At 40.5% G+C, this 23,084-nt stretch overlaps 1 protein-coding gene across 3 annotated transcripts in view; it reads right to left on the bottom strand.

Moving 5' to 3' along the window:
• Positions 1–23,084, bottom strand: part of LOC149461289 (sarcoplasmic/endoplasmic reticulum calcium ATPase 3) — a 232,616-nt gene that overhangs the window by 187,433 nt on the left and 22,099 nt on the right. For all 3 annotated transcript variants that reach the window (XM_089678488.1, XM_089678489.1, XM_089678490.1), the window contains one exon: positions 13,895–13,999. In XM_089678488.1, the coding sequence (XP_089534614.1) occupies positions 13,895–13,933 (39 nt within the window). In that variant the 5' untranslated portion in view covers positions 13,934–13,999. Of the gene's footprint in view, positions 1–13,894; positions 14,000–23,084 lie in introns of those variants that run through there.

The following is a 23,084-nucleotide window of genomic DNA, read 5'->3' as shown; positions in this document are numbered from 1 at the left end:
TATTTAAAGGAATGCGTTAGTAATGCAGCCCTAGGGTGGGTACATTCTTTACTTTATTTTTTGACACATGTGATTGCAGTCAAAGAGTTAGTGAGAAGTAGAATGGGTAGCTAACCACCCTAATTACCACCATCAATGTATCCAATTTATACCAATTTTTTGTTTAGGGGGATCTTACCTGTGGAATTAAAGCAGTATTAAACAAAAAACTATTATAGTACAGCTTACCAATTCTTAGGTGTTATGGCTGCATCAGTTATGGGGTTTTTGATGCATGCCATCAGTATTCAAGTGAAAGTCATTAAGCCGGCATTTACAGGTACACTCCAGAATGGCGCACTCTTGCTTTGTGGGAGCAAATAGCAGGGGCCACTCATTTCCTCTGATGTTCCCTGCAGCAGAACTTTTAGGGAGAGGTAGGGGTGGACATGGCTGCGTCTGATCCCCATTTTGCTGGTTACCTATATGATTGATTCGTGCAAGTACTTTTCGTTTTGTTTAGTCTATGTACCTCACTGTTAATGCCCACCCCCCTCCCCCAGGTCTGCAGCTCTTTTACATGAGAGTGAACACAAGAGGAAACTGTTCCAGTCTCATGTTGTCCACCCTTGCAGTGGCTGTTGGAAGGAGCAGCCTTGGACGACTACTGTCTTAATATAATTGAGGATTGAAGTATCACGATTAAGGTTGATCTGTTATGTAGTCATGACCCTGTTTGCTATATATCACAACTGTCTACCTCTTGGGAGCAGGAGGTGTATGGCTGTCTTTTTAATTTGTTCTGGTCATTGCATATGCTTGATTTCCAAGCAAAGCATATGAAAGGTCTTTGGTTTGGTACATTTGTACAATCTTCCATGTATTTCATATAAATAATATCAATGTTAAGGGTTTTTATGTGCATGTATTCATTGGTTACGGTTATTGTGGATGAATACTATGCTCTCTCTCATTCCACTCACTGCACTCACTCTGCAGGGTTCAGTATTGAGTTGGCCCTGACTCTTTGCAGCTTCTGGGAAGGCTGTCCACAAGATTCAGGAGTGTGTCTATGGGGATGTTTGACCATTCTTCCAGAAGCGCATTTGTGAGGTCAGGCACTGATGTCGGCTTGCAGTCTCCACTCTAATTCATCCCAAAGGTGTTCTTTCAGGTTGAGGTCAGGACTCTGTGCAGGCCAGTCAAGTTCCTCCACCCCAAACTCGCTCATCCATATCTTTGTGGACCTTGCTTTGTGCACTGGTAAAGTCATGGTGGAACAGGAAGGGACCATCCCCAAACTGTTCCCACAAAGTTGGGAGCATGAAATTGTCCAAAATGTCTTGGTATGTGGACACCTTAAGAGTTCCCTTTACTGGAACTAAGGGGCCAAGCCCAACCCCTGAAAAACAACCCCACACCATAATCCCCTCCTCCACCAAACCTTACACTTGGCACAATGCAGTCAGGCAAGTACCATTCTCCTGGCAACCGCCAAACCAAGACACATCCACCGGATTGCTAGACAGAGGAGTGCGATTCATCACTCCAGAGAACATGTTTCAAATGCTCTAGAGTCCAGTGGTGGCATGCCTTACACCACTGCATCTGATGTTTTGAAATTGCACTTGGTGATGGAAGGCTTGGATGCAGTTGCTTGCCCATGGAAACCCACTTCATGAAGCTCTCTGTGCACTGTTATTGTGCTAATCTGAAGGCCACGTGAAGTTTGGAGGTCTTAAGCTATATGTATATATTCCCAGTTGATTCCACTTTGTTATAATACCACTAACAGTTGACATTGAAATATTTAGTAGCAAGGAAGTTTCAAGGATGGACTTACTGCACAGGTGGCAACCTATCACGGTACCACACTTGAATTCACTGAGCTCCTGAGAGCGACCCATTCTTTCACAAATGTTTCTAGAAGCAGTCTGCATGGCTAGGTGCTTGATTTTATACATCTGTGGCCATGGAGGTGATTGGAACACCTGAATTCAAGAATCCAATGATTTGGAGGGATGTCCCAATACTTTTGGAAATATAATGTGTAATATATAGGTTTTTATAATGCGTACAACACTAAATTCTACATTTAAAGCCTCCTATATAACAATTTATGCATGGGTTAACGTAGTCAAAGGCATGTGTCTTTCTGGTGTTTTTTCAATACATATACTATCCAATGTCATATGCAACAAATCTGTAAACATATGGAGGTTCCAAGCATGCAGATTCATTGCTCATAATAAATCAGTTTATGCACAACTGCATGCCTTCTGTATGCATTTTCATTGTGTTTCCATAGCAATCTATTAGAAGCAATCAATTGCTATCATTACACAGAAACAGGTACATATGAATGTGTAAAAAAAAAATATAAGGAAACCAACTAAAATGCATCAAATGCACAAATGTGTGTGGCCCCAAGAAACAAAAAAAGACAGTGTTTATGGAAAAAATGGTGATAACGCACTCATAGGCTTTAGAGCAGTGATTCTATAACTGAGCCTGACATCAACCGTGAGGCATGTCATCAAAGTAAGCAAGGGATCAAAAGCTTTTCATTGAGACATTTCTATTTTCAGGTTTTATTTTCAATTCCTTATATGTTTCGTTATGCCCTAATGTTTGCTAAAATGCAATACATAGTAAACCATGAGATGCAGTGTCACATCTTATATTAGTAAACCTAATCTCAATTAGATGAATGTGTGTGAATGAGTATCTTTTCCCTGTGTATACAGTGTACATTTACACTATATTGCCAAAAGGACACCCCTCCAAATCATTGGATTCAGGTGTTCCAATCACCTCCATGGCCACAGGTGTATAAAATCAAGCACCTAGGCATGCAGACTGCTTCTACAAACATTTGAGAAAGAATGGGTCGCTCTCAGGAGCTCAGTGAATTCAAGCATGGTACCATGATAGGTTGCCACCTGTGCAATAAGTCCATCCATGACATTTTCTTACTACTAAATACTCCACGGTCAACTGTTAGTGGTATTATAACAAAGTGGAAGCAACTAGGAACAGCAGCCACAAAAAAAAAATTAAAAAAAAAAAAATTACAGAGTGGGGTCAGCACATGCTGAAGAGCAGTGCACAGAAGTCAAAAGCTAAAGACCTCCAAACTTCGTGTGGACTTCAGATTAGCACAACAGTGAATAGAGCGCTTCATGGAATGGGTTTCCATGGCAGAGCAGCTGCATCCAAACCTTACATCATCAAGTGCAATGCAAAGTGTTGGATGCAGTGGTGTAAAGCACACCACCACTGGACTCTAGAGCAGTGGAGACGTGTTCTCTGGAGTGCCGAATCACACTTCTCTGTCTGGCAATACGATGGATGCGTCTGGGTTTGGCGGCTTCCAGGAGAACAGTACTTGTTTGATTGCATTGTGCCAAGTGTAAAGTTTGGTGGAGGGGGATTATGGTGTGGGCTTGTTTTTCAGGGGTTGGGTTTGGCCCCTTAGTTTCAGTGAAGGGAACTCTTAAGGTTAAGCTTAAGACAATTTCATACTCTCAACTTTTTAGGAACAGTTTGAGGGTTGGCCCCTTCCTGCTCCAACATGACTGTGCACCAGTTCACAAAGCAAGGTCCATAAAGACATGGACGAGTGAGTTCGGGGTGAAGGAACTTGACTGGCCTGCACAGTCTTGACCTCAACCCAACAGAACACCTTTGGGAATTAGAGTGGAGACTACGTGCCAGGCCTTCTTGTCAGTCATCAGTACCTGACCTCACAAATGCGCTTCTGGAAGAATGGCTAAACATTCCCACAGACACACTTAAAGTTTGTGGACAGCCTTCCCAGAAGAGTTGAAGCTGTTATAGCTACAAAGGGTGGGCCAACTCAATATTGAACCTTACGGAATAAGAATGGGATGCCGTTAAAGTTCAAGTGCGTGTAAAAGGCAGGCGTTCCAATACTTTTGGCAATATAGTATATATTCTAGGGCTAGAAATTCAGTTACCTGAAAAATATACCATTTGTCTTGTATTATGGTTAAAAAAAAAACCAAAACAGTAGTTTGATCCCTGGTATGTGAGGGTAGGAGAAAATGATCAGCTGCAGGGAGACCACAGGCAATGCTGGTGACTAGTTCTTTGTCCTTTGCTGCCTATCTGGGCAAAGCTTCCAGACCCTGGCTAATTGACAACGCTGCTAGAAAAAAAAAAAAAAAAAAACTCACACAGCTCTGATGCTGTATAATTTAACTATGGCTGTTTGTAAACATACACAGTCTCAACTGATCACACAGCCCTGCAGCTTTCATGAATGAAAGATCAGCACTGTGGGGTTGTGTTATACACAGTACCAGTCCCAACAGCTCTGATTGTTCATTCATAATAACAAAACATGACTCAGCACTACAGGCTGTGCAATCCATATATCAGGGCAGTGTATGATAGATTATGGAGCCCACACAGCACTGAACGATCTTTTACTATTATGAATAAACAGGTAGCGCTGTCAGGTCAGTGCTGATTGTTCAATCATAATACTAAAGAGATCAATCAGCTTAGAGAGGGGGCGGTGCTCAGTGCTGGCTGTTCCTCTCTTCCCCTACCCCAGAAGCACCCATAAATTGAGCTTTAGACTGGAGTACAGCTATAGCCAGCATTAACTACTTGCCTGCTGCCCAATAGTAGAAGTACTGCTACAGAGTGGCAGGGCTGCGTAAAATCAAATATATATACATGATTTGCATCGCTGGGTAGGGGGCGCGCGTGCCACTATTAGCAGCTAGGAATGCCAATCACTCGGCAATCATTGGGGAAAGCTGACAGGGGAGAGACCTCTGCGTAAACACAGGTCTCTCTCCTGTCAGCAAGGACATGCTGCTGTGCATTTCTCTGCACAGCAGAGAAATACACAGCAGCAAGTTTCCCTAGTAAAAACACACACAGCACATTGTTAACCCTTTGATTGCCCCAGATGTTAACCCCTTCCTGCCCAGTGTCATTAGTGCAGTGTCAGTGCTTTTTATTAGCACTGAACACTGTATTAGTGTCACTGGGGATATCAGTGGCAGTTAATCAGTTTCCACCTAGTGTCAGAATGCCCGCCGCAGTCCCGCTATAAGTCGCAGATCGACACCATTACTAGTGTAAAAAAATAAAAATTCTAGTATATATATATATATATATATATATATATATATATATATACACACACACATATATATACCCCGCCATTTGTAGACGCTGTAACTTTCACATTAACCAATGTACACATATTTGGATTTTTTTTTTTTTTTAGCAAAGACATGTAGCAGAATACTAGACCAATGTGTAGTACTGCGCTGCTCAAAAACACCAAACATAACATACATATAAATCCAAGAAACGTAAAAAACTCAATATAAGTCCAAAAGTAAAAAGAAGGCAAAACTTCAACAATGTAGGTGGGAAGATTGTATTCCTACTGGAGAGTAAGCCCACAATCCTGGTGTTGTAAATCTTTAAATGATGTGCATCACCACAGTGACCATATGAAATAGGTGTACCCTCACCTTCATGTATGGGCCCATATAGAAAACAGGTCAAACAGGCATCTCCCCTCCTAGTGGGGGTAAAATAGTGGCCTCTCCTCTGTGGATAATCCGCCTTTCATATATAGTCACTGTATCCTCCAAGTAAACCTTTAATGGTATAGCGGGCTCTGCGGGTAGAACTCACAACCATATAAAGCAACCATAGTGCAGCACATTTCTTAAAACCTCAGAAAGTTTATTAAAAATGCACACACGTTACAGTAGTAAAAAAAAAACGCAGTGTGACAAAACTGTGGAGCTGTGATATACATTATGCAGTGTCTAGTGGTTTTCTGATGTCACCTGGCTCCTCCCCACATGAACCACATTACTTCATCAGGGGTAGCTAGGTGACATGAACAAGTTGTATTTATTGCCGGCACACATGGGCGTTCCCATTTTTATACTTATTTCTTATTGCTCTATATAGGATTTGTTGTCCTCTATATCCCCTTTTCCGTTAGCCTTAGGTGTATGTTATGTCTAGTATATTCATATAAAATTACCTCCTGACAGTTCTGCTTATCCTATATGGATATATTTTATTATGAAGAGATTAGAAGTTGCACCACTAGATGGCATTTAGTTGGAATTTTTTCCCCCAATTACTATAAATGAGAGGTAATTTTTTTGTTTAAAAAATAAAACACAGAGGTGATCAAATACTACCGAAAGAAAGCTCTACTTGGGGGGGCATACATTTTGTATATGTACAGCATTGCATGACTGCGCAATTGTCAGTTAAAGTAACAGCACTGTATAGAAAAAAAGTGGCCTGGTCAGGAAAGAGGGTACATCTTCTGGAGGGCAAATGGTTAACATACAGAGGCTTTTACTCTGCAAAAGCCGCCAAGAACGAAGATCCCCTGAGGGATAAAATAAACACCTTAAAACATTAAAGGAGTTCTTCTTTAATGTGGCTGTAAACCTCTGAAATGAAAAATGAAAGCATATTCCCCCATAGAGTGTACTTGCCTCAACCAAGAGAGCCAAGTGTGATTTCTGTCTCCTTTCTCATTCCTCTGCTATCTACATGAATCACATCTGACAGGTTATGCAGACACCAAGCAATCCTATGTGATGACCCCACCCCCCTCCAGCACGCAACAAGTGATTGACAGCCTTAGCTGTGCATATTTCCTTATGATATACAGTACCGTGCAAAAGTTTTAGGCAGGTGTGAAGAAGTGCTTTAAAAAATATATATTGTAACTATTTTTATCAATTTACAAAAAGTAAAGTGAGCATATGGAAGAAAAATCTAACTCACTATTTGGTGTGACTACCCATTGGCTTCAAACCAGCATCAAATACACTTGCGCACTTTAACCACTTGCCTACTGTGCACTTTTACCCCCTTCATGCCCAGGCCAATTTTCAGCTTTCAGCGCTGTCACACTTTGACAATTGTGCAGTCATGCAATATTGGACCCATTTTATAATTTTTTTACACAAATAGAGGTTTCTTTTGGTGGTATTTAATTGCCTCTGGGTGTTTTATTTTTTGCGCTATAAACAGAAAACAGAGCAAAAAAAAATTTGCAAAATTTTATAATAGAAACAACTTTATTTTTTCAAAACAGGTAATTTTTCTCCTTCACTGATGTGCGTTGATGAGGCTGCACTGATAGGCAGCACTGATGGGCACCGATAGGTGGCACTGATGAGGCGGCATAGATAGGCAGAACTGATATGCAACAATGATGGGCACAAGTGGGTGGCACTACTAGGCAGTGCTGGGCACAGGTGGATGGCACTGCTGGGCACAGGTGGGTGGCACTGATGATCAGTGCCCTGATGATAGGTGCCGATCTATCCTCTGACAATTACCGGTTATCGGCAGTACTTTCCTCATACTGTGACAGCGTGAGGAAAGTGCAATTGATAACCGGCAACTGCATTTACCGCTGATCTACTGTGTCATTGGATACAGCTGATCACATGGTAAAAGGCCACCGTGATTGGCCTTTTACCACATCACTCCGATCAGCTGTGTCCGTAGGACACAGCAATCACGGAGATTGCCGGGTACTTCCCCCCGGCGGTGCGCGGGAGGGCATGTTCTGGGAGGACGTCATATGATGCAATCCCAGAACTGGACAATCGCACTGTAGCCGTCATTTGACTATAGCACGGTTGGCAAGTGCTTATACACTTGCACAAAGTCAGGGCTTTTGTAGGATCAGTGTCAGGTGTATGAATTATACAAAGCAGGTGCTAATGATCATCAATTTCATATGTAGTCTGAAACACAGTCATTAATGAAAACAGAAACAGTGGTGTAGGAGGCTTAAAACTGGGTGAGCAAGAGTCAAACTCTTCGACTAAGGTGATGTTGTGGAAGACAGTTTCTTGTGACAAGTCATACATCATGGCAAGACTGAGCACAGCAACAAGACACAAGGTAGTTATACTGCATCAGTAAGGTCTCTCCCAAGCAAAAATTTCAACACAGAATGGGGTCTCAAGATGTGATGTTCAAGCTCTTTAGAAGAAGCACAAAGAAACTGGCAATGCTGAGTAATGTAGATGCAGTGGTCAGCCAAGGAAACTTGGTGTAATAGAAAGACACATGCTTACTTCTCTTCGACATCAGAAGATGTTCAGCAGTGCCATCAGCACAGAACTGGCAGAAAGCAGTGGGACTCAGGTACCCCCATCTACTGTCCAAAGAAATCTGGCCAGAAGTGGTCTTCATGAATGAATTTCAGCCAAAAAGCCCATACTTCCAATGTGGAAACAAGGCTAAGCGACTCAACTATGCATGAAAACATAGGAACTGATGAGTCAAAATTTGGCTGCAGCAGGAGACTGCAGAAGGACTGGAGAATGGTACAATGATGAGTGTCTGTATGCAACAGTGAAGCTTAGCAGAGGCGTCTTGCAAGATTGGGGCTGCATTTCTGCAAATTGAATAGGGAATTTGGTCAGGATCATTGCTCTCCTCAATGCTGAGAAATACAGGCAGATGTTGATCCATCATGCCATACCATCAGAGAGGAGTGTGATTTGCCCTAAATGTATTCTGCAGCAGGACAACGACCCCAAATATACTCAATGTCATTAAGAACCATCTCCAGTGCAAAGAACAAGGAGTCCTGGAAGTGATTTGAGGAAGCCTACATCCACTGAAGCTCTGTGGTTCGTTCGCCAAGATGTTTGGAACAAACTACGTGCCGAGCTCTTTCAAAAACTGTGTGCAAATGTGTCTAGAAGAATTGAAGCCGTTTTGAAGGCAAAGGGTGGTCACACCAAATTATTTATATATTGATACACACACACATACATACACACGCGAGTACACCCCTCACATTTTTGTAAATATTTTATTACATCTTTTCATGTGACAACACTGAATAAATGACACTTTGCTACAATGTAAAGTAGTGAGTGTACAGCTTGTATAACAGTGTAAATTTGCTGTCCCCTCAAAATAACTCAACACACAGCCATTAATGTCTAAACCGCTGGCAACAAAAGTGAGTACACCCCTAAGTGAAAATGTCCAAATTGGGCCCAATTAGCCATTTTCCCTCCCCAGTGTCATGTGGCTCGCTGGTGTTACAAGGTCTCAGGTGTGAATGAGGAGCAAGTGTGTTAAATTTGGTGTTATCGCTCTCGCTCTTTCATACTGGTCACTGGAAGTTCAACATGGCACCTCATGGCAAAGAACTCTGAGGATCTGAAAAAAAGAATTGTTGCTCTACATAAAGATGGCCTAGGGCTAGGCTATAAGAAGATTGCCAAGACCATGAAACTGAGCTGCAGCACAGTGGCCAAGACCATAAAGAAGTTTAACCGGACAGGTTCCACTCAGAACAGACCTCGCCATGGTCAACCAAAAAAGTTGAGTGCACATGCGCAGCGTCGTATCCAGAGGTTGTCTTTGGGAAATAGACGTATGAGTGCTGCCAGCATTGCTGCAGAGGCTGAAGGGGTGGGGGTGTCTGCCTGCCAGTTCTCAGACCATACGCCGCACACTGCATGAAATTGGTCTGCGTGGCTGCCGTCCCAGGAAGAAGCCTCTTCTAAAGATGATGCAAAAGGAAGCCCGCAACCAGTTTGCTGAAGACAAGCAGACTAAGGACATGGATTACAGGAACCATATCCTGTGGTCTGATGAGACCAAGATAAACCTGTTTGGTTCAGATGGTGTCAAGCGTGTGTGGCAGCAACCAGGTGAGGAGTACAAAGACAAGTGTGTCTTGCCTATAGTCAAGCATGATGGTGGGAGTGTCATGGTCTGGGCCTGCATGAGTGGTGCCGGCAATGGGGAGCTACAGTTCATTGAGGGAACCATGAATGCCAACATGTACTGTGACATACTGAAGCAGAGCATGATCCCCTCCCTTCGGAGATTGGGCCGCAGGGCAGTATTCCAACATGATAACGACCCCAAACACCTCCAAGATGACCACTGCCTTGCTAAAGAAGCCGAGGTGATGGACTGGCCAAGCATGTCTCCAGACCTAAACCCTATTGCGCATCTGTGGGGCATCCTCAAAACGGAAGGTGGAGGAGCACAAGGTCTCTAACATCCACCAGCTCCGTGATGTCATCATGGAGGAGTGGAAGAGGACTCCAGTGGCAACCTGTGAAGCTCTGGTAAACTTCATGCCCAAGAGGGTTAAGGCAGTGCTAGAAAATAATGGTGGCCACACAAAATATTGACACTTTGGGCGCAATTTGGACATTGTGACGTAGGGGTGTACTCGCTTTTGTTGCCAGCGGTATAGACATTAATGGCTGTGCGTTGAGTTATTGTGAGGGGACAGCAAATTTGCACTGTTATACAAGCTGTACACTCACTACTTTACATTGTAGCAAAGTGTCATTTTCATGTTGTCACATGAAAAGATACAATATTTACAAAAATGTGAAGGGTGTACTCACTTCAGTGAGATATTGTATATCTCTCTCTCTCAAATGTTATGTCTGTGCCAAAGGTTCTAAAAGGTCAAAAATCAGCTGCTGTATTAGAATACCTCCTGATATTCAAAATCAATCTATCCATTTATTGTGACTCTCCTTTATCTTGCCTTTTTCTAAAACCTACCAATTTTATATCGTGAACAATATAGACATAGGCACAAGACGTCATCTTGCACAGAGCACCCGTTCACATCCAACAGGAAGCACTGGTGGAGCCAGCATTGTATTAAAAGCCTAAGCTGTTGTTTCTTTGTGTTGGAACTGGCCCCTACAAATCTAAGTACTGTGGATTAAAGTTTTAAATGAACAATTTTAATAAACAGTTTTATGTGATGTCTATTTTGTCTTGCTTCCTCTTCATGTGTATGGAACGCATGAAAGTAGGCTGGCTTGGCGGTTTATAAGAAGGTGCAAAGGACCCATTTATAGGCTCAGGTCCTCTGGTGAGTCGTTTGAGCAGCTGGGTAGATGATTCACAGAGCAGACTTGAGATCACACTGTGGTGTGCTGGTGTATACCATATACAAGCACACCACTTTTTAACGATCTGCTGGAGAATATAATATGAGACTGACCTGTTAACAGATTTGGATAAAAAGCAATTCCATGCACTGGACACTTTTTATGATTACAGTTAAATTGCAAAGTGTGTGGATTTTGCACTACATTTTATTTATTGTTTATAATCTAAATAGGGCACCTTTAGGATTGTTTTTTTTGCATATGATTATATGGATCAAAGATGTTTGATTGCATTCATAGCACTTTACATGGCACTGAATGAATATATTGTTCATGATATACAGGTGAAACTCGAAAAATTAGAATATCGTGCAAAAGTTCATTTATTTCAGTAATGCAACTTAAAAAGGTGAAACTAATATATGAGATAGACTCATTACATGCAAAGCAAGATAGTTCAAGCCGTGATTTGTAAGAATTGTGATGATTATGGCTTACAGCTCATGAAAACCCCAAATCCTCTGAAAAGTATAAGCATGCATATACACTCAGTACTTGGTTTGGGCCCCTTTTGCAGCAATTACTGCCTCAGTGCGGCGTGGCATGGAAGCTATTAGCCTGTGGCACTGCTGAGGTGTTATGGAAGACCAGGATGTTTCAATAGCGGCCTTCAGCTCATCTGCATTGTTCGGTCTCATGTCTCATCTTTCTCTTGGCAATGCCCCATAGATTCTCTATGGGGTTCAGGTCAGGCGAGTTTGCTGGCCAATCAAGCACAGTAATACCACGGTCATTGAACCAGGTTTTGGTGCTTTTGGCAGTGTGGGTAGGTGCCAAGTCCTGCTGGAAAATGAAGTCAGCATCCCCATAAAGCTTGTCTGCGGAAGGAAGCATGAAGTGCTCCAAAATCTCCTGGTAGACGGCTGTGTTGACCCTGGACTTAATGAAGCACAGTGGACCAACATCAGCAGATGACATGGCTCCCCAAATCAACACAGACTGTGGAAACTTCACACTGGACTTCAAGCATCTTGCAGTGTGTGCCTCTCCATTCTTCCTCCATACTCTGGATCCTTGGTTTCCAAATGAGATGCAAACGTTGCTCTCATCAGAAAAGGACTTTGGACCACTGAGCAACAGACCAGGTCTCTCTTTCTTTAGCCCAGGTAAGATGCTTCTGACATTGTTGTTCAGGAGCGGCTTGACAAGAGGAATACAACATTTGAAGCCCATGTCCAGGATCCGTCTGTGTGTGGTGGATCTTGATGCACTGACTCCAGCCTCAGTCCACTCCTTGTGAAAGTCCCCAACACTTTTGAATGGCCTTTTCCTGACAATCCTCTCCAGGCTGCGGTCATCCCCGCTGCTTGTGCATCTTTTTCTTCCACACTTTTCCCTTCCACACTTTTCCCTTCCACATAACTTTCTGTTAACGTGCTTTGATACAGCACTTTGGGAACATCCAACTTCTTTTGCAATTACCTTTTGAGGCTTTCCCTCCTAGGTTGTCAATGATGGTTTTCTGCACAACTGTCAGGTCAGCAGTCTTTCCCATGATTGTGATTCCTACTGACCCAGACTGAGACCATTTAACCTCCTTGGCGGTTTTCCCGAGTGTAGCTCGGGGTAGAATTTCTATACCAAGAACGGTAACCCCGAGCTACACTCGGGCTTACCATGCAGCGTTCTCTGGGGGTCCCTGCAGCACTTACCTTGTCCTTCACTCCCACGATGGGTCCCCTGCAGCGTCCCCGTCCATCTCCTCCGGCGGATGCCGGCATCTGGCTTCCGTGTTCCGGTCCCCGTGACGTCGGAACGTTCGGGCGGCGGAACCGGCGGGAAATTTGAAATTTTTAAAAAATGACATTTTTGCTGTCATTGCTTTTTCACTGCATTTCACATACATTTTGTCCCCACTGCTTTGTCCTGTGCCCTGCCTGCATTTTGACTGTTCTTTCTGCCTGGAAACTTAGAAAAGTCCATGGCGGCCAAAAAGCGTCCCTTTACGTCAAAAGCGGTTTTAGAACAGCGATAGTAAATCAGAACCACTTGCAGAATTGAGTGATGATTTGTGGGGAAATTCGTCATCAGACACTGAAAACGATTTTGCGACTTTGCTCAGCGATGTGCGAATTTGCCTCTGTATTTCAAATTTCAGTGTTTTTGGTTTGATTATATTATTGAATTAAATTTATTATTATATTATTTTTTATGATTATTTATTAAATTATAATTTATGATTTCGTGTTTCAAGTTTTATCATATCCGGAATGTTTAATAGACTCTTTTTCGGATAGATTTCAGTGAGTTATTCCTAAAAATTACAGCCTACAATTAAAAACTACATATTTCCATGCAAAAAAATGGTACCGCTTTCAGCACAAAATTCCTGACATGATCATACCGCCAGGGAGGTTAAAGGCTCAGGAACCCTTTGCAGGTGTTATGGCTTAATTAGCTGATTAGAGTGGGACACTTTGAGCCTAGCATATTGCACCTTTTCACAATATTCTAATTTTCTGAGATTGTGGATTTGGGTTTTCATGAGCTGTAAGCCATAATCATCACAATTATGACAAATCACGGCTTGAACTATCTTGATTTGCATGTAATGAGTCTATTTCATATATTAGTTTCACCTTTTAAGTTGCATTATTGAAATAAATGAACTTTTGCACGATATTCTAATTTTTCAAGTTTCACCTGTAAAATTGGTAGGTTTCAGAAAACAGGGAACTAGAGGAGAGTCAATATACATCTATCATCTGAGGTTAGTCACTTCACTGGGTATATGTAAAGGTTTGGAACCACTTTAATCCTAGGGCACAGTGATATATGCAGCAGGGTAAGAAGATTCCTTTATTTATTAATGATTTCACATAACGCGCTTTTAATTATAACCTTGCACAACTGGTAGCTACAAAAATGAAAGAGGAATAGAAGAGCAGGAGTAAAAGTATACAAGAATAATAACGTACCTGCCATACTCCTACAAATGCATTTACAATTAGAATCATAATAATAACTATAGGCTCCACAAAGGCAGTTGTAGTTTCTTCTCCTTCCTCAAACCATGCCAGCACCTGAAACAAAAAATATAAATGGCTTAACTCCTTTGAACAAGTCCATATAAAAAATGTCCCTTGCTATGTTGATTAATCTTGTAAAAGTGAACTAGGAATACGCAATTGTATGTGTCTAGTTTTCAGATGTTAAATTGAAACTTTAAGCAGTTTTATTGTCAATTGATGCATACTGATGCTTCCAAACTTTATGCATCTAAACCAGGGTTCTCCTAACTTTCTAAACAATGGGCTAGATTACAGTCCTTCAAACTTTAGGGGGCTGGACTCGTTTACTTCCACTGACATCAATAAATATTCTACTCCCACTTGCACAAGGCCCCATCTTTTGTATTGGGGGAGGAATAGTGGCTCAACGATTGTGTCATTGGGAGTAATTGTGCCCCATCATTGCTATCACTGAGAGGAATAGTGTTCCATTCTTTGTGTCATTGGGAGGAATTGTGCCCCATCATTGGTGTCAGTGGTAGGAAAGGTGCCCCATTATTGGTGTCCTACATAGAAAAAAAAAATCCATGAAGAATGAAAAACACAAAAAAAGCACTGAAAAATGCAGGATTATGCAGCAGCACTAGTTTGAACCTACCCTTAAAGAGTAAATCCCTTTTTGTTGAGAAAAAAAAAAATCCTTTCTAGGTCATCAATGTACATTGCAGGGATTATAAAAAAAAACTGTTGCGGAAGCCTACCTTTTGTTATGCAGGAGAAGTAGCTGTTTGTGTCCATGTGCAGAGTGAATCTGTATGAAACTGGTTTCATAATTATCAATCAGCTGCGCCTGCAGGGCTCCAATGGGGTCAATTGCAGGGTATGCATCTCTTTAGATGTGATTTCCCTTTGGGAGTATCTCACCAAAAAGGCCATTTTTTTTTTGCAGGGGATACCTGAAATCTGACATGACATGCAGACTTCTGGAAAAAAATCAGTGAGCCAATCACACAAGCAGGAAATTACATTTCTAGGGGTGTATGGTACACTGTGTACAAAAGGCCTCCAGACAGCCATCTTGAATTGCATTTTACAGAAAATGACAGCGTTGCAGATTGAAAAGGAAATTTAATTTTAATCACATTAAAATTACAATACAACTTGTGTTGTAATTGTATATACTATTTTTTTATTTGCTATTTTTTTCCCACAAAAATGGAGCTATCCTTTAATTAAGGAATGGTAAGCGAAGATAATACTTTGTTTGGGGGTTTAAACCACTTTAAACATTCATTCACATACAGCTAAATTCTATTTTTTTTTCACCTTTAGTTTAGCACTATTGGGTGTTCTGAAAGAAGTTTTTGGTTAGGCAATGTAATTTTGGTCCAGAATATCTGGAGAAGGGTGTTTAAGACTTTTTGTTCTTTTAAATTAGAAAATTATGCGTTGGATAAAAATGTTTTAAATATTTATATTACACACATTATCCAAACAAATGCATTTTATTTCTCTAAGTCAAGTATACTACACAATTGTAGAGCCCCGGTCTCATGCTGCCAATTTGCCGTTCTTTGGAAGATGAGGTATGAGGAAATATTTACTCTGTTCTCAAAGAACAGAAGTCTGGTCTAGACTGTGTAGGATGTGTTTGGAAATCATGCATCCATTTATGATTCCCAAAATACATTTAAAGAACAAATAGAGAAGACACTCGATATTTACAAAGTGAGAAAAATAATTCAAAAACCTCTATACACACGATAATATAAGGAAAATTCTGCTACTTAGGAAATCACAAAAAAGTTACAAAGTTATTGGAACATGAACAACAGTACAATAGAGGATTTGAGAGGCTGATACAGATACGTTTGGGTACCTCTAGATGCCTACACTTTTTTGCACCTGCAGTATTTTTTTGGTTTTATATCACAGATTTTTTTTACTATGTTTTCTGAGTTAATGGAACATCTATGCAGCCAATGTACTGAAATCAAAGACAGACACACAAGTAGCATTTTTAGAAGGAATAGGTCAGCAAAGGCTAACATATTTCTGTCAGTGCAGACTTTGTTTAAAAAAAAAAAAAAAAAAAAAAAAAAAGATCTAAAGAAAATCACATACCTACCCAATTTCCCCAAAGATTCTAATTATATACACATCCACATTGATTGCCATAGAGTAGATCCTTAAAAGAAATCTTACATGGCAAGCACATTGCATTCTGATTGTAATGGATAATTCTACAAACCACCAAATATTTTATTTGATGCAGTCATATTTAAAGCCACATGTACCAAAGGTTCCATGCACACTAGCGGTTTTCAGAGGTTAAAAAAACGCTAGAAAAAGATACTAGATGAAAAACACTGATAATAGAATTTTTGTGCCTGCTTATAATAGTGTTTTAGTAGCATTTGTATTTTATTTGCGTTTTTACCGTGCATGAAGGGAAAAAAAAGAGAGCTGGAAACAAGCTGGTAGAAGTGTTTGAATGTTCAGCGTTTTTTTCTGCTGGAAAAACGCTCAAAAAAAAAAAAAAAAAAAAAAACTTTACAAAACCATTTTTTCTGCTCGTAGATGCTAAAGCTCAAAAAACGCTAATAGCCTAACAGTAGTGTGCATGGACACATAGGATAACACTATTTAGCCTCTAGGAGCTTAAAAAAAATGCTAGTGTGCATAGAGCCTTAGGGCAAAAAAACCTGCCGGGTTAAACCTCTCCCTTATTTAATCCAAAATTAAAAATAAAGAACAAAAATGTGGCTTTAGTTCAACTCTCAGAATGCCCACATATGTTGAGGTTTTATTAGAAGATAATCCACTAGCAATAGATTTGCAAACCTGTGGGCATAGGAGAAATATGCAGGCTGTCATCACTGACCTTCTAAAAAGGATAACTGCCTAGCTGATCTTCCTATAGGTTAAGTCATGCTGAAAAGTATTTCACCCAAAGCAACAGCATAACAGCCAAGGAATCAGCATTTTTAGTGTCAGCCTTCTATTCACTTAAGGGGAAGAAAACTGAAGAACAAAGCCCTGCACAGGAGAACCCTACAGACTTCTATAGGGTCCCCCTCCCCCCCCAAGCTATGACTAAAATGGGTATAGACCAAATAAGTGGTAAAGGGTTGGTGGGAAGAAGAGAAGGGGGGAGGGGGTTGGGTTGACAGGCAAAAAAAACCCAAAAAACTTTGTGTTCTTTTAACTGTAAAGTGAGCATTTCTGATTTGAACAATATTTGTGTGGCTGTTTATCAAACCTATAGTTTCCATTATTTTGTACAACCCCAATTCCAAAAAAGTCAGGACGCTTTGTAAAATCTACATAAAACAGAATGCAATGATTTGCAAATCTCATACACCCATATTTTATTCACAACAGAAAATGGAAAACATATCAAATGTTTAAAGTGGGAAAATATACTATTTTAAGAACAAAAAAAAGGTAATTTTGAAATTGATAGTAGCAACACATCTCAAAAAAATGGGGGAGGGCCATGTTTACCACAGTGTAGCATCTCCTCTTCTTTTAGCAATACAGTACTCTAGCAACTGGTCTGCTCTGCTACCAGACATTTACAGAGGTTTGGGAGAGGAATGTTGTCCCATTCTTGCCTGATATAGGATTCTAACAGTCCTGGGTCTTTTTGTCGTATTTTTTCCATTTCAAGATGTGCCAAATATTTGCAATTGGTGAAAGGTATGGACTTCAGGCAGCCCAGTTAAGAACACATACTATTCTACTGCAAAGCCATGGTGCAGTTATAAATGCAGTATGCAGTTTAGCATGGTCTTGCTGAAATATGCAATGCTTTCCCTAAAAAGATATGGTCTGGATGAGTGCATATGCTGCTCTAAAACCTGGATATATCTTTCAGGATTGATGGTGCCTTTCCAAATGTGCAAGCTGCTTATTCCATATGCATTAATGCACCCCCATACCATCAGAGATGCAGGCTTTTTAATTGAGTGCTGATAAGCCAGAAGGTCCCTCTCCATTTTAGACTGGAGGACACAGAACCTATGGTTGCCAAAAAAAAAATGGCAAATGTCAATTCTTTGGCCACAGAACAGCTTGTCAATTTGCAACAGACCAGTTTCAACGAGCTTTGGTCCAGAGAATATGGCAGCGTTTCTGGATTGTGTTCAGATATGGCTTCTCCTTTGCTTGATAGAGTTTACCTTTAATTTTTAGATAGCACAGCAAACTGTGTTCATAGACAGTGATTTTTGAAGTATTCCTGAGCCTGTGCAGTACAGAATCATGCCTGTAATAATGCAGTGCCACCTGAGGGCCTGAAGATCACGGACATCCAATACTGCATTTCGGCCTTGTCCCTTGTGCACAGAAATTCCAGATTCTCACAACCTTTTGATATTGTGTAGTATGTAGATTATGATATATTTGATATAAGTGATACTAAACACACACTGCTTAATTTACCCTTCTCTTTCTGTATATGGATGATGGTAGTGTAACTATTTTGACTAAAAAAAGACCCCATCTAAAAGTACCTTTTTCTTAATCGATATACAGCTGCCATATAACTCAGCTCTTTCTCAGCTGGTCTGCAAGAAAACAAACATACACAGGAGGAGCTTCTAGTCCTCTGATATTTATCTGTTCTCTATATTCCAAAGGCTTTTTTTTCTTTTGAACATGCAATCAATAGCAAACAGTTTTAAATCACCACACAAAATATATTTGAAATCAAATCTTTATTTTCGGCAATAACCGTGCGGGCAAATTTCTGCTAGTTACAGGCTTACGTGATGAGGTAAAAGGCCAATCACAGCAGCCTTTTACCACGTGATCAGCTGTGTGCAATTACACAGCAGATCACAGAGTAAATACAGTTGACGGTTATTGGCAGCACTTTCCTCAATCTGTCACAGCATGAGGAAAGTACTGCTGATAACCGGCAGCTGTCACAGGAGGAGATTGGCACGGATTATCTGTGCCACCCACCAGTGCCACCCATCAGTGCCCTCCAGCAGTGCCATTAGTTAGTGCTGCCAGTCAGTGCCACCAGTCAGCTCTGCCAGTCAGTGTCGCCTATCAATGACCATTCATTGCTGCACATCAGTACAGCATCATCAGTGCCGCCTAATCAGTGCAACCTCATCAGTGCTGCCTATCAGTGCAGCCTCTTCAACGCACATCAGTGAAGAAAAATTACCTGTTTGTTTCTATTATAAAATTTTGCATAAAAAAACTCTTGATTCTTCAAATTTTGTGCTCATTTTTTGTTTATAGTGCAAAAAATAAAAAACACCCAGTGGTGATTAAATAGCACCAAAAGAAAGCTCTATTTGTATAGGAGAAAAAAAATTAAAATGTTTTATTGGTACAATGTTGCATGACAGCGCAATTGTCATTCAAACTGACAGTGCTGAAAGCTGAAAATTGGCCTGGGCATGAAGGGGGTATAAGTGCCCAGTAGGTAAGTGGTTAATGGACCTCTACCCATCTTTACTTCTGAGACACTGAGACTCTCTAAGATGCTATTTTTATACCCAATCAGGTTACAGACTTTTTTTTTTAAATTTTATCTTTTATTAGGTTTTTGTTTTTTTTTAAATACAAAAGGAACATCAAATACACACAAATCCAGGAAGAAGAAAGCACATACAACATGCTTTTCCCATGCATCCCAATTACCTCATATCATATTTTCCCCTACCCCCCTCATCCCTCCCCACACCCCCCTCAAATTCCCTAAAACCACACCACTTTCCTAGTTTCTGACCTTTTTTGTCATTATCAGTCTATATCTGTGTTCCCTTCCTTCTGTCCCCTTTTCTCTGTGGGCCATCCTTAAAAGCTCCCCCCAGTACACATTTACTTATATTCCAAATATATTTTAGTTGTTTTAAAAAGACCAACCACTTACTCCAGGTTTTCCTAAATTTTTTCATTTTATCCTCTTCAATATAACAAACATCCTCCAACCTATCAATGTCATCTACTCTATTAACCCAGTCATTCATACTTGGTAGGTAAAGGGCAAGCCAAAATTTAGGAGTCAGGCCCTTCGCTGCGCTAACTAGATGGTAAGGTACCAAGTTCTTTCGTAGTTTTGTCAAAGATTCAAATTTATAAAAAACAACTCCACGAATCTCTCTGTATAGTAATCCCATGTATTCACTGAACATATTTTAATACTTCCTTCCAGTATTCTTGTATCTTCGGGCATGCCCACCATATATGTGCCATCATGCCCTTTCCCCCACAACCTCTCCAACATAAAGGTGAAACCTCTGCTTGTTGTTTATGTGCTTTACGCAGTGCGATATACCATCAAGCCATGCATTTACAGTTCATTTCCACCGTGCTCATGTTTGTTACCTCATGTGCGAATTTAAATAAATTATTCCTGTGTTGTTCGTTGAACTTTGATCCAAGCTCCCACTCCCATTTATCCAAGAACTGGGGGGGGGGGGGGGGGGAGTTCAGTACCCTCTATATCCATAAGGATCTTATATATCTTAGAGGTGCCCTGTTTCGAGGCTATAGTTACATTCAGCAATTTCTCAAGTGGGTACTGATCCTCCGACATCCTCAATGGTTGTGGAAGTGTTGAAACAAAGTGAGCAAGTTGACCATACCACCATTCATCTAAAGTGCAAAAAATAAATCTTTTTTTTTTTCTTTTAAATCAAAAAAAAAAAAAAAAAAGGGTGCATATTCCCCTTACTCAATATATCTTTTAAGCATGTGTTTGGATTTTTAATCCATTTCCCAGAGATATTATCCTTCCCAGGTGGGAAATACTCCATTCCCACCAAGGGGATCATATCCGAATTATATTTTCATTCTTTTTTGTTTATGCAATCTGTCCAAAACACTAAAAACTTTGTGTCAGTGAGCTGGTGTTCCCATCTAATGTGCGAAACTTGTGTGGGACCCAAACCATCTTTCCTATCTGTGTCTTACTCAACGTCTCTTCCACATTCACCCAACCTTCCCTTTGTGAATTAAATAACCAATCTATTATTCATGAAAGTAACACCGCTTGGTAGTAACGCTTAACGTTTGGCAACCCCAAACCCCCATTACCTTTTGCCCTACAAAGTGTCTCGAGCCTAATTCTTGTTTTTTTATTTGGCCAGATAAACCTACATATCTTCTGTATTATCCCAAAAAAGGATGGTATATATATTGGTAGCATGTGGAACCTATACAAGATTTTTGGTACGATCACAATCTTTACCAGGTTTATACGACCTATACAGGAAGCGCCGCCTTTTGACATCCTCCCCAGTTCTTTTATTTTGTTTACTAATGGAATATAGTTTGCCTTATAAAGGGCTTTTATTGAAGGGGTCAGTTTTATTCCTAAATAGCCTATTTCTTTTTCCCTCCACGTAAATGGGAATTCTTTTTGTAAATTTTGCCTCTCAGCTTTTGGTATATTAATATTTAAAATCTGACTTTGCCGGATTTATTTTCAGATTTGATATCTCCCCATATTGTTTTAGCAATTTCATTAAGTTAGGTAACATTATTCTAGGGTTTACTATATAAAAAATATCGTCCGCATATGCTGCCACTTTATGCTCTACTTGTTCAATCTTTATTCCGGTTATATCCGTACACTTCCTTACCTTCTCAAGGACAGGCTCCAAGGATATAACAAATAAAGTGGAGAGTGGGCAACCCTGTCTGGTTCCATTATACATTTTAAAAAACTGGGACTCATTAACCTTAACCACCGTTGACAGTGCAGTGTTAGAATGGAATGTCTTAGAGCCCTAATACAAGCTGTGCAGTTTGCATTTACTTATCCATGTGTGCCAAGGGTTTTGAGGAGATCAAGGGCACATATGCTCCTAATTTCGCTACTACTAGTTGGCATCAGACAGTGTCAAAGCCAGAGGTGCTCTGCAGAAAATCGCTTCTAGGTTTGGTTACTGAAGAAGAAATCAAGGCACTTATGTTCCTCCATCCTCTCCTGCTCACCATCTCAACATAATTTATTATACATAACAATCCTGACAATCTTGGGCTTCCAACAGGATCAAGAGAGCGTGAGGACCACTAGGGGCAATTGTTTGAAGACCACCACTCCCAGGGGAGTAGAAGTGGTTGCATGGCTTTAAAGTAGCAAGCTTGCTTTAACACAGTAACCTTTTGGCTGCTAGGTCTTACCTATAATGGCAAAGCAAAGCACACCAGCCATAAGAAGCTTGGTAGCTGTCACTGCTGAAAATTCTAGTTTCCCTGCTGTATTGGACTTTATATTTTTACAATAAATGGTTATTGGTCTTACTTGAAAGTTTTAAAAAGTGAAGTATCAAACATTATCAATATAGTATCTAAGTAACTCTTACATCATCAGAAAAGGAAAATATATATAAAATGATATATAAAAATAAATTATATAAAAAAGTAATAGAAAAGCGCTCCAAACGTCTCAAAAGTCTTCAAATCCAAGTGTCATAAAAGCAATCATGCTTGATGCACTCCTCCAATTCCTCCAGTGGAAAACTTCAAATTATAATGATCCTTGTGCAGCTCCACCTTTAAGTGATACAATATTGTGCCTCTACCTCAAACTGGAGACCTGCTCACTTTTTAGGATGAACCTTATGTTATAGAACTAGGGTCAAACACCCTTTTCCCAGGTTCTTTTCTTTTTACCTCCTTGCTTCCTCCTCAATCACTCAAGAATAAAACCTACCATAGCATATTCTGTATGCAAACTTTATTCAGAAACTTGTGAACCCCCACCACCATCCCATTCACATTTAAAAATGCCTATAATAGAAAATATATAGCTGCTGGAGAATCTCAAACATGCACTGCTACAAGCCCCTGGATAGTCTGGCATGAGGACATCATCCACAGCTCCACCCTACGTGTTGCATCAAAGTCAGGGGCAAGAACAAGATAGAGGAGTGTCAAAGTGTCTTATCTTTATACTAGTTCAATGTCAGCAACTCCTAAAGCATTGAAGCCAAAACATCAGCCTGAGAACTGACATTCTCAAAAAGAAAAGGTCAGGAATGTACCAGATCGAAGGATACTGACAGTTTTGTGTTTCTTCTATTTGCAAATGATTGCACCAACTGTTACCAAGCTGCTTGGTGATAGTTTGGTAGCCCAGTCCAGCCTTGTGTAGGTCTACAATCTTGTCCCTGACATCCTTGGA

This window comes from Staurois parvus, unplaced genomic scaffold, assembly GCF_062004578.1.
Source record: "Staurois parvus isolate SC_StPar_1 unplaced genomic scaffold, SC_StPar_1.0 ptg000206l, whole genome shotgun sequence".
Classification (NCBI taxonomy): Eukaryota; Metazoa; Chordata; class Amphibia; order Anura; family Ranidae; genus Staurois; species Staurois parvus.
The sequence above is the reverse complement of the archived record's forward strand: the minus strand, read 5'-3'. Positions and strand labels throughout refer to the sequence as shown.